We start from the raw sequence: 9860 nt of genomic DNA, 5'->3' as shown, positions 1-9860 counted from the left end.
CCGGTAACCGGGGGGTGGCGGAGGGGGGGGGGCGGCGGTACCGGGGCTGCGGCGGGGGCGGCTTTGTTCGGGGTTCGGCGGGGCCGCTGCGTGCACACGCGTGTCCGTGCGTGTCCGTGTGCTGCCGTGCGTGTACCCGGCGCCATGTGCCCGCGGGTGCGTGCCTGAGCCGGCGGGCGGGCGTGTGTGCGCACACGCGTGTTCGTGCCTGCGGGCGTGCACACGCGTGTGCCCCTGGGATGGGTGCGCCCTCCCCCCACCCCCCCCGACACGGCACCGAGCCCCCCCCGCTGGGTGCTCGCAGCCCCTCTGGGTGCTCCCAGGGTGGGCTCAGCCCAGCCCCGAGGTGCCACGGGGGGAATCGGGGGCTGCGTGGGGAGGTGGGCACCAGGGTGCCAGCGGCATGGAGGGGGTGGTGGCAGCATGGTCCCTGCTCCTGGTGGCACCGCCTGAGCTGCTGGGGTCTGGAGAGCTCGGGGCTTCTACGACCCCCGTGGGGTGGGGCTGCCCCCATGGGGGCTGAAGGGTGTTTGGGGCCGGTTGTGTGACACCGGCCGGTGTCCCCCCGGTGCCTGGCACCCCCCGCGTGGCCTCGTGCCCATCCAGGTGTGGGTGCCCTGCACAGGGCGAGGGCACTGGGTGCCCAGCTGGCAACGCCTCTCCTGCCCGGGGCAAGGTTCTGACAGCCCCGAGCCCCCCATCGTGCTCTGCAGCCCCCTGGGCCCCCATCACCCACGAAGGTGCCGCAGCTGGGGGTCAGATGGGTGTGGAGGGGAGGGGGCCGGTGGTGCCCCCAGGGCGCCCGGCACACAGCGGCTGCAGCCTGCCCGCACGCACAGCCCGAACGCGTGCCCACGCCGTGCCTCGCAGTGTCGGTGCTCTGCTGGGCACCTGCGGATGCTCTCGAGCTGCTCTCCCTCCGCAGGGTCTCCAGGCCACGTCCCCGCGGCCCCGGCAGCCACAGCAGCACCTGAATCCCGCTCCTGGCTCAACCGCGCCGGGGGAAGGCTGGCTTTTGCGGTAAGAGGCTGCCACTGCTCTTCCCTTCCCCGGGGTGGGCGCTGAGCACCGCCGCGCACCCCGTGCCAGACCTGTTGGTGCAGGTGGCACGGAAAGGAACAGTTGGCAACCGACTGTCCCCAGCCCAGGGGGCCGGGGTGAGCGCCCCGCTCACCGCCCCATCCCCTCTCTTGCAGGATTAGCATGGGAGAAGCCTTCCCTGGGCATGGGCAGCGCTAAGGAGCCCGAGGGCTTGCAGCTGCTGAGCCGTGAGGCCGAGGACGCCTGCGAGCCCGGCGCCGGCTCCCCGGGCTGCCCGTCAGTGGGCGAGCGCCTGCCCAGCTCCGGCTGCGCCGCGGGTGGCCGTGCCATGAGGAACTGCTGCGGGGCTGAGCCCGAGGCCCCGGGCCCGGCGGAGAAGGCGCCGGTGCCAACAGGACCGGCTCCCGGTGCGCTCGGGAGCGCAGCGGTGGCGGCGAGCTGCGGGGCACCCATCGGCACTGCCCCTGCCTGCGGTCCTGCAGGCCCTGGCACCCCGAAGGAGAAAGCTGCCCCCGTGCCCCCCCTGCCCGAGCCCTGCCTCAAGGCGCCCAGCAAGGACGCGGGGAGCGTGCCGGCTCCGGCCAAGCACGTGGCGTTCCGGGAGCCGGCCACAGGAGCACCGGGGACCGGCAGCCCCCTGATGCCGAGCCAGGAGCAGCCCCAGGGCGGCACAGACACGTCCCCGGGCGCTGACCCCCAGGCGGGGGGCGCTGAGGCTCCCAAGCCCCCCCAGGGAGGCACGGCCGCTCCTCCCAGCGGGGGTCAGGGCAGTGCTGAGGGGAGCGCGGACGCCAAGAGCAGCCAGCAGCCCCGGACAGCCAAGCTGCTGTGCGAATCCTACTCGTTCGAGGTGACCCCGCCTCAGGATGCCGGGACGCAGGACATGGGGACGCAAGTGGACAGCCGAGCGTCCCTGGTGTCGGTGGCCCTGAGCCCCATGAGCCCCCCGGACGGGGCTGCCGCCTTCACCTTCCCCAAGAGAGAGCCGGGCTCCGCCGCCGCCCCGCACCCGGGGGCAGCGCCCTCCAAGAAGGACGCGGAGATGCAGGTGTCCATGCCCGTGGAGACCCGCTCGGTGGCCACCGGGCCCATGACGCCGGTGGCCAAGTCCCCGCAGGCCTCGTACCCCGAGGTGCACGTGAAGGGGGTGGTGGAGGAGGCTCCGGAGCCCATCCGGGAGGTGAGCTGGGACGAGAAGGGGATGACGTGGGAGGTGTACGGGGCCTCCATGGAGGTGGAGGTGCTGGGCATGGCCATCCAGAAGCACCTGGAGAAGCAGATCGAGGAGCACGGGCGGCAGGTGGTGATGACCCCGCAGAGCACCCGCGCCAGCTCCGTCAAGGGAGCCCCCCGCAAAGGCGAGGCGAAGAGGCAGCCCAGCGTCTTTCGGGCTCTGCTGCAAAACGTCCGGAGGCCCCGGTGCTGCTCCCGCGCCGGCCCTGCCATGGAGTGAGCCGCTGCCCGCTCCGGCAGGACGGGGGGGACCCGGGGAGGGGGCCCTGCCCCGCTGTCCCGAGACGCCTGCTGCCAGCGTGCAGGGCTCCCGGGGCGGGTGGCGATGGAGCGCTGCAGGCGGGGACGAGGCATCTCCTTCACCGGGGGTCCCCCCACCAGCGGTGCCCGAGGACACGATGCTGGTGGCACCTCTTGGATGTGGCAGGGGCTCGCAGCGGGACACGGGCAGGTCGCTGCCGGCTCCCCCCAGCTCCAGCCCCGCACTGCAGGCAGCAGCGTCGCTGCCCGTGCTGGAGACGCTGCTGCATCGCGGTGCCACCTGCCCCTGGCCGTGCCCACCCCACAAAATGGATTTGCTGGAGGGAGCGTGGGGCCAGCCACATCTGAGACACAGAGCCCGTGTGCTCGGGGCCATCGGCTGCTTGTCCCCGTCACTGTGGCTGGAGGCACTCGAGGCTGCCCCCATGGCCCCCAGCCCTCCTTGGCTGCATGGGAGCACGGGGCACATCCTTGTCCCCGTCACAGCTGGCAGTGGGGACGGAGCTCGCACTGATGCCGTGTCCGTCCTGCCTGCCCAGCCCCGCTGCCACAAGCAGGACCCCGGTGGGTGCCCGAGACACCGTGGGTGCGTGGCCCTGTGCGGGTCCCCAGGCCCCCTCGCTGCTCTCCTGGCCAGCAGCCGGGGCCGCGCCGGCTGCAAAGCGCTGCCACTTTTTACCGCTGGGTTTTTGCAGGGGGGGTGGGGAGGGGGGCTTTTACTGAACTGTGTTTGCATTTTTGGAGCTTTTTAAGAGACACTTTCAGCTGCGAGCCACCTCCTTCCCAGTGGCCTGCGGGGCCGTGGCTCTTTTGAAACACTTTTCCTACGTCCCTGCCGTGCTGGGAAGCTTTGGGAGCAAAGGGTCGGCGCACCGGGGGGGCGAGCATCCCCCTGCCAGCAGCACCACGTCGCCCCTGCTGCGCCGTGGGACCCGGCACCTCGTCCTCCCTCCAGCCCGGCCCCAGCAGAGGACTGGTCCCGCAGGGCCCCAGGAGCTGGGCGAGCACCAGAGCTGCAGGAGGCTGCACCGGGGGCTGCTTGGGAGCCCTGTGCCCGTGCAGCGTCCCCGCCTGTCCCCTGCCCTCCAGCCCTGCGCTGCAGCACGCCGGTACTGCGGCTTGGTCCCCGACTTCCTTCTTTTTCCTCTTCATTTCTTTTTTTGTTGGGGGGTTGGGGGAGGAAGGGGGGGGGGGAGGACTAAACTTGTCAATTTGGGTGTTGGGTAATAAAACCTTGCAGAAAGCTGTGAGCAGGGCTGCGGGCACCTCTCCCCGGGGGGCTGTGGGGTGACGGGCTGCGGGGTGGCCCCGGGAAGGGTCCTGGTGGCACGAAGCTGTGCTGAGCCCTGCGGTGGCACTGGCCTCACCTCCTGCCAGGAGAGGGGACCCTGCGCTGGCTGGCACCAGTGGGCACTGCAGACAGAGGGGCCTGTGGCCACGGGATGCTGTCACCCACATGGTGACAGGTTTATTGCTGGCATCTGGACAGGATGTCGCTGGAGCGGCTGCCAGAGTCCTGCTCTGGCCCCTCTGGCCCCCAGGTGCCCGCTCACAAGTCTGTGGTGTTGAAGGTGCTGTTGATGAATGCTACTTTGCTGGGCTCCTTCGCGTTCAGGGCGGCCACCAGCACCTTGTCCTCAGTGGGGTCCGTGGGGCGCGATTTGCCCAGCTGCAGGAGGGGAGAGTGGTCAGGGGCTGGGGACGGGGACAGGGACACCTCCGCCCCTCCCCAGAGCTGACAAGGCAATGGAGAGATGGGGACACGAGGGGTCCAGCACCCGTGTGCCACAGCAGAGGGGATGGGGCTGGGCAGAGGGGCCACAGGACGCCCCGCCAGGTACCTTGGTCTTGAGGTTGTCATCCTTGGGTGAATCCACTTTGTTTTCATCCAGGGAATTCGTGCTGTGGAGAGGGGAGGGCATGGGTTAAGGGATGGCCGAGGCACCGGTGGTGTGGGGACACAGGGTGACAGCCCCGTGGCCTTCAGGGCTTGCCCCGAGAGCTCACCTGGCCAGGGAGCTGGTGTCCTCGTGGAAGCCCAGGTCGTGGGACAGGTCCATGGAGAGGTTCAGCATGGGGTTGGCCCTGGCCGAGGATGGGAGGCAGGTGAGTGACCGGCCCTGGCACCGCGGCACCAGCCGCGTCCCCTGGGCGGCAGGGACGTGCCGGGGCTCTCCCCACAGAGAGCAGGGCGCCCACGCTCACCCCTCAGTGTTGTACTGGTTGGTCCCGGGGATGCCCGCTCCCTGCTGCGCCACGGTGGGGCTGAGCGTCGTGGCCGCCTTCAGCGCCTTCATCGCGTTCAGCTTCCTCTTGTAGCTGCGGGGCGCGGGGACGGGGCGGGTGAGGGCTGGGGTGGGGACGGGGACGGGGACACGGGGGGGGGGGAGGTGTGGTACCTCCTGGTGGTGAGAACCAAGACCAGGGTCATGATGAGGATGAAGAGGACCAGGAACACCGCCAGCCCCACGATGATGCCGATCATCTCCTTCTCCTTGCTGCGCTCCGTCACCTCCCCGGGGCCCTGGAGCAGAGCAGGGGTGAGGGCACCACGCAGACCAAGGGCCCCGCAGTTGCCACGCGGGGCCGGCGCCCTCTCCCCGTGCCCCTCGCCCAGCCCCACTCACGATGACGGCCAGGCCCAGCTTCACCAGGGTGGCCAGGACCTGCGGGTCGTTCGATATCTGCCTGCCAAGGGGAGCAGAGCCGGGGGGTGAGCGGCCACGCAGGCAGCAGTGCCCACGCGCGGCCCCCTCCCCGGCACGCACGTGCTCAGCTGGTTGACGTCCAGGGCGGTGCCGTTGCTGTAGACGAAGTACGCCTCCATCACCGACTGGGCCTGCGCCCTGCAGGGACAGAAGCGCGGGGTGAGCGCGGTGCGGGGCGCGGTGTCCTCCCCTGGGGCCGTGCCGCCCCCGCTCCCTCCGCGCCCCACTCACCGGGCGGCACGGCTGTCCTCGGAGCTGCGGATGGCCACCACGTAGACCGCCGCCTTGGTGGCGAGGGTCAGGGTCCTGGAAGGGGGGGAACGGGCTGGGTGCCTGCACGGGAAGCGGCCGGAGCCCCTGCAGCCCACCGGCCGCCCCAGCCCTGCCAGCCCTTACGTTTTGATGTCTTCCAAGTTGCTCTGCACTTCATCCACCGCTGTCACAAACAGGAGGCGAACGCGGTAGCTCTGGTCCACTGTGAAGATCTGCGTGGGGACAGCGGGGGTGAGCGGGGCTGGGCAGGGCGCGGGGCATCCCCGGGCAGGGGACGGGGGTGACACTCACGTTCAGCATGGTCTGTGCCGCGTGCTGGGGTGCTGCACTGTCCTGAGCCCTCACCGTCACCTTGTACTGCCCCTTCAGAGAGCTGTCGAGGTTGCTGGCCACCCTGGGGGGACATCGGAGATCCCACAGGGCTGTACCAGGAGGGTGCTGAGTCCCTTTGTCCCTTGCCCGTGCCAAGGCCGTGCAGGGACGGATGCGGTCGCTGCCACGCAGCCCCAGCCCAGCCCCACGGCCTTACTGGATGCTCCCGATGTAGTTGTTCTGCTCGACCGTGGTCACCACCTTGAAGAGGTTCTCGTAGGTCCGTTCGTTCGCATTGTCCTCCACGAACACCACTTTGAAGATGGAGAAAGTGATGGTTCCTCCGAGCCCCTGGTCGACATCCGTGGCCTGCGGGGACAAAGCGGGGCAGGAGCACCGATGGGCACGGCTCGCCCCCTGCCCGCCGTGGGGACGGGCAAGCCCAGCTCCCCAGGAGTGCGCGCACAGCTCCTCACCCTCACGGTAGCCACTTGCAAGTCCACAGGAGAGACCTCGGGGACAACCACTGCGGGGGACAGAGAGAAGCATAGCGTGGTCATGCCACTGCTGCAGCCCCCGAACCCCCAGGGCTCGGCAGCACAGGCAGAGCCGTGAGCACCCTGTGCTGCCCTCCCTGGAGGGCACCGGGTGACCCCAGCCCGGACCCCGCACCGCTCGCAGCCCTGCCCCGTCTGGGATGGGTGCTGCGCCCCAGCCCCGCTGCTCACCGAAGGTCCCAAAGACGGGCAGGAAGACCGGCGCGTTGTCGTTTATGTCCTTGATGTTGATTGTCAGGGTTCCTGCCAAAGCCCCAAATGCATTGGTCACCCCCCTCTGCATCCCCCGGGAGCCCCGTCCTCCAGCACGCTCGGGTCCCTGTGGCAGGGACCAGAGGGACGGGGACATCCTGCCTCCATCTCCAACCGGTCCAGCTCCTCTGGGGGGGCAGGAGCTGCAGGTCCCACCTCCCTCCCTCCACACGAGGTGCGGGTGCTCTCTGTACCGTTCTTGCTGTAGCGGTCACCCTTCTCGGTGTAGAGGTCTTCAGCCCGCAGCGTCAGCTTCACCGTGTCGCACTGCTCGAAGTCGATCTCTGAGCTGTTGACCAGCACCGAGCCGTTGGGCAGCAGCACGAACCAGCCCCAGCACACGTCCCCGGCACTCGTCGAATCCTTAAGGCAGGTGACCTGCAGCTCCTCCATGACCAGCGAGTGGTTGGTGTCGGGGTCGGCGGCGCCCACGGTGTAGACCAGCCCCTGCTGCGTGCCGTTCTCGCTCACGGTCGCGTTCTGCAAGGCCGGCACGATGGAGGGGGGCTCGTCGTTGACGTCTAGGACGTGGACCACCACCGGGACGCTGGCGTTCCTGGCGCTGTCCGTGGCCGTGTTCTCTGCCAGCACCACCAGGGAGAAGCTCTTCTGCTGCAGGGTCTCGTAGTCCATGGTCGTGTCGGGGTCCAGGGACAGCTGCCCGCTGTAGTTGCCCGGCCCCAGCTTGTAGGAGCGGATCAAGAAGTTGCTGGAGCCGTTGCCGCTCTGCAGCCGGAAGGAGATGCGGAAATTGATCTCCGTCTTGTCGGCGTCCGTGGCCGCCACGTCACCCACGAAGGAATCTGCAGACAGACGGACGGACGCTCAGTGCCCAGCGGGCGCTGACCCCAGGCCACTGTTTGTCCCGCAGCCTGCCCGCACAGCGTCTACCTTCAGAGCTTTCAAAGATGAAGAACTCGTAGGACTGCTCGAGGAACACGGGCGTGTTGTCGTTCACGTCCTGCGGGAGATGAAGCCCCTGAGTGCCACCGTCCAAGGAGGCGGGGGTTCTGGCACAAGGCGAGGGGCAGGAGCACGGACAGGAGCCTTCTTCTGCCTCCCTGCATCAACTGGGGCACCTCGGGACGCGGTGCCACGGCCGGGTGCCACCTCTGCACCCACCCCACCCCGCTGTGCCCAGGGCTCACCCCCACAGTGATGGTGACGTTGACCAGGGTGCTGAGCGGTGGCACCCCGTGGTCGTACACCTCCACCGTCACCACCAGCTGCCCGTCCTTGTCGTCCAGCGCCTCGCGGTCCAGCGGCTCCCTGTTGTGCATCTGCCCCGTGGTCTCGTTGATGGTGAAGTTGTTGCTGAACAGCCCTGGCAAGATCCTGAAGCCCAGCTGGCTGTTGGGGGTGTCGGCCTCGTCGTTGTCGATGGCCTGAAAGGAGAGCACCGGGGGGGGGGCTGCAACAGGGCTGCCCACCCCTCGGGACGGTCCCTGGCTCCTTTCTGGCAGCCCTGGGGTTGTCCTCTTTACCCGGCACCGACCTTGATCTCCGTGCTGACGTTCTGCCCCTCTTCCACGGAGATGAAGTAGGAGCCGGTGACGATGGGCGCGTTGTCGTTCTCGTCCAGCACGGAGATCTCCAGCAGCGCCGTGCTCACCATGTTGTCCCCGTCCTCGGCCTGGATGTTGGCGTAGTAGATGGAGCGAGTCTCCCGGTCCAGCAAGGCCCCCTTCGCCACCAGCACCGCCCCGCTCTTGGCGTTCACCGTGAAGGTTTCGTGGCTGTGGCACACACGGACCCATCACCGGGGCTCCAGCCTGGGGCAGGCAGCACCCCCCGGCCCCCCCAGCCGCATCCCCGCGTACATGATGTCCGGGAGCAGCTGGTAGGTGATCTGGCCGTAGGCACCGCTGTCCGGATCATAAGCCTGAAAGAGAGGAGGAAACATCACGAGAATCTCCTTCAGCCCCCGGTGTGGTGATGGACCTGGGGCACTGGCCATGGGCGGCGAGCACCCCAGAAATGCAGCCCGGAGGGGTGCAGGGTCCCGCACCCTGCCGCCACCTCCTCCCCACACCACGGGCCCTGCCGGTGACCCGCACCCCCAGTGCCCTGCCCGGGGCCTGACCGTGATGTTTGGGGCGATGACGGTGCCCTCGGGGCTGTTCTCCATCACGCTCAGTTTGTAGATGCTCTGCGGGAACTCGGGGAAGTGGTCGTTGATGTCCATCAGGTCGATGGTCACGGTGGCTACGGAGCAGCAGTTGGCGGGGTTCCCCGTGTCGTTAGCGATGAGCTGAGGGTTGGAGAAGCGGCAGTGTCTCGTGTGGGTCCCCGAGCACGTCACCCAGCCCCTGTCACCCCGGCCCAGCTCCCCCGAACCAAACGAGCTGCCAGGGCGAAGCCTGCAGGGAAGGGTCAGGTCCCTGCTGTGCCCCCGTGTGCAGGGAGCAAGGACCGTCCCTTGGTGGGTCCCACCTGCACCACCATGACGTGGCTGATCTCGTAGTCCACCTCAGACGGGTCTTGCACGAGGATCTGGACCTCCCCGGTGCCCACGATCCTCGTGGGGGACACGGTGAAGGCGCTGGCGCTGCCACCCTGCAGGTACAGCTCAAAAGTGCTGTTGATGCCCTGCGGGGAGAGAGGCCCGGGGTGAGGGCGGCGGAGCGGCAGGGGCAGGGACCCGCAGCCCGGCCCCAGGGGCAGGCTGCCACCTTGTCGGGGTCGTGGGCGACGATGCTGAGGTTGGACACGGGCACTTTGGGGGAGGAATGCTCGAAGATGCTGCCCGTGAAGTTGCTCTGGCTCTTGGTGAAGTTGCAGCTGGGGAGGGAGCACTGGTAGAACTCGGGCTTGTTGTCATTGACGTCGGTCACCGAGATGGTCACCAGCGTGCTGACCTGGGCCACCATGCCGTGGATGTCCAGGTTCTTCTCACGTGCCTGGGCAGGAGGAGGAAGAGGAGGAGGCAGCGGGGTCAGGCGGAGCCGAGGCGAGGAAGAGGAGGGGGCTCTCCCCGCCGCCCCCCACTCACCTGGACTTCCAGCAGCACCTCCTCGCTTGGCAGCTGCTCGCGGTCCAGCCACCCGCTGACGGTGATGATGCCCGTGGTCATGTTGATGGCGAAGGGGACGCTGGCGTCTGGGGCGTGGGGACAGCAGGGGGACAGCTGCAGCCAGCGGGGAGGCAGACCTGGCCCTGGGCCACCGCCGGGGTGCTCCCCAGGGTGCTGGGTGGTCCCCAGGGTGCTGGGTGGTCCCCAGGG

At 68.9% G+C, this 9860-nt stretch overlaps 2 protein-coding genes across 5 annotated transcripts in view; one reads left to right on the top strand and one right to left on the bottom strand.

Annotated features, from left to right (window-relative positions):
- Positions 1–913: 913 nt before the first annotated feature.
- GPRIN1 (G protein regulated inducer of neurite outgrowth 1) lies at positions 914–3197 on the top strand. The gene is made up of 2 exons (XM_035312379.1): positions 914–1020; positions 1197–3197. The coding sequence occupies exon 2, from the start codon at positions 1226–1228 to the stop codon at positions 2492–2494; it is 1269 nt and encodes a 422-aa protein (XP_035168270.1). The 5' UTR covers positions 914–1020; positions 1197–1225; the 3' UTR covers positions 2495–3197.
- A 782-nt stretch (positions 3198–3979) lies between these two features.
- Positions 3980–9860, bottom strand: part of CDHR2 (cadherin related family member 2) — a 9207-nt gene continuing 3326 nt past the window's right edge. For 3 of the 4 annotated variants that reach the window (XM_035312375.1, XM_035312376.1, XM_035312377.1), the window contains exons 12-28: positions 9630–9736; positions 9310–9537; positions 9071–9226; positions 8721–8888; positions 8458–8519; positions 8133–8373; positions 7786–8022; positions 7529–7598; positions 6832–7440; positions 6557–6628; positions 6305–6354; positions 6046–6197; positions 5808–5910; positions 5640–5728; positions 5475–5549; positions 5163–5381; positions 4946–5059 (exon numbers count right to left, since the gene is read on the bottom strand). In XM_035312375.1, the coding sequence (XP_035168266.1) occupies positions 5183–5381; positions 5475–5549; positions 5640–5728; positions 5808–5910; positions 6046–6197; positions 6305–6354; positions 6557–6628; positions 6832–7440; positions 7529–7598; positions 7786–8022; positions 8133–8373; positions 8458–8519; positions 8721–8888; positions 9071–9226; positions 9310–9537; positions 9630–9736 (2618 nt within the window). In that variant the 3' untranslated portion in view covers positions 4946–5059; positions 5163–5182. Of the gene's footprint in view, positions 4205–4376; positions 4438–4542; positions 4621–4740; positions 4855–4934; positions 5060–5162; positions 5382–5474; positions 5550–5639; positions 5729–5807; positions 5911–6045; positions 6198–6304; positions 6355–6556; positions 6629–6831; positions 7441–7528; positions 7599–7785; positions 8023–8132; positions 8374–8457; positions 8520–8720; positions 8889–9070; positions 9227–9309; positions 9538–9629; positions 9737–9860 lie in introns of those variants that run through there. The other variant, XM_035312378.1, reaches the window with a different exon arrangement.

Source organism: Oxyura jamaicensis (genome assembly GCF_011077185.1).
Source record: "Oxyura jamaicensis isolate SHBP4307 breed ruddy duck chromosome 13 unlocalized genomic scaffold, BPBGC_Ojam_1.0 oxy13_random_OJ72125, whole genome shotgun sequence".
In the NCBI taxonomy this organism is placed as follows: Eukaryota; Metazoa; Chordata; class Aves; order Anseriformes; family Anatidae; genus Oxyura; species Oxyura jamaicensis.
The sequence above is the reverse complement of the archived record's forward strand: the minus strand, read 5'-3'. Positions and strand labels throughout refer to the sequence as shown.

What these genes read in the sequence shown, in the direction of transcription:
- GPRIN1 (XM_035312379.1), top strand. Translation starts at nt 1,226, where the DNA reads ATGGGCAGCGCTAAGGAGCCCGAGGGCTTGCAGCTGCTGAGCCGTGAG.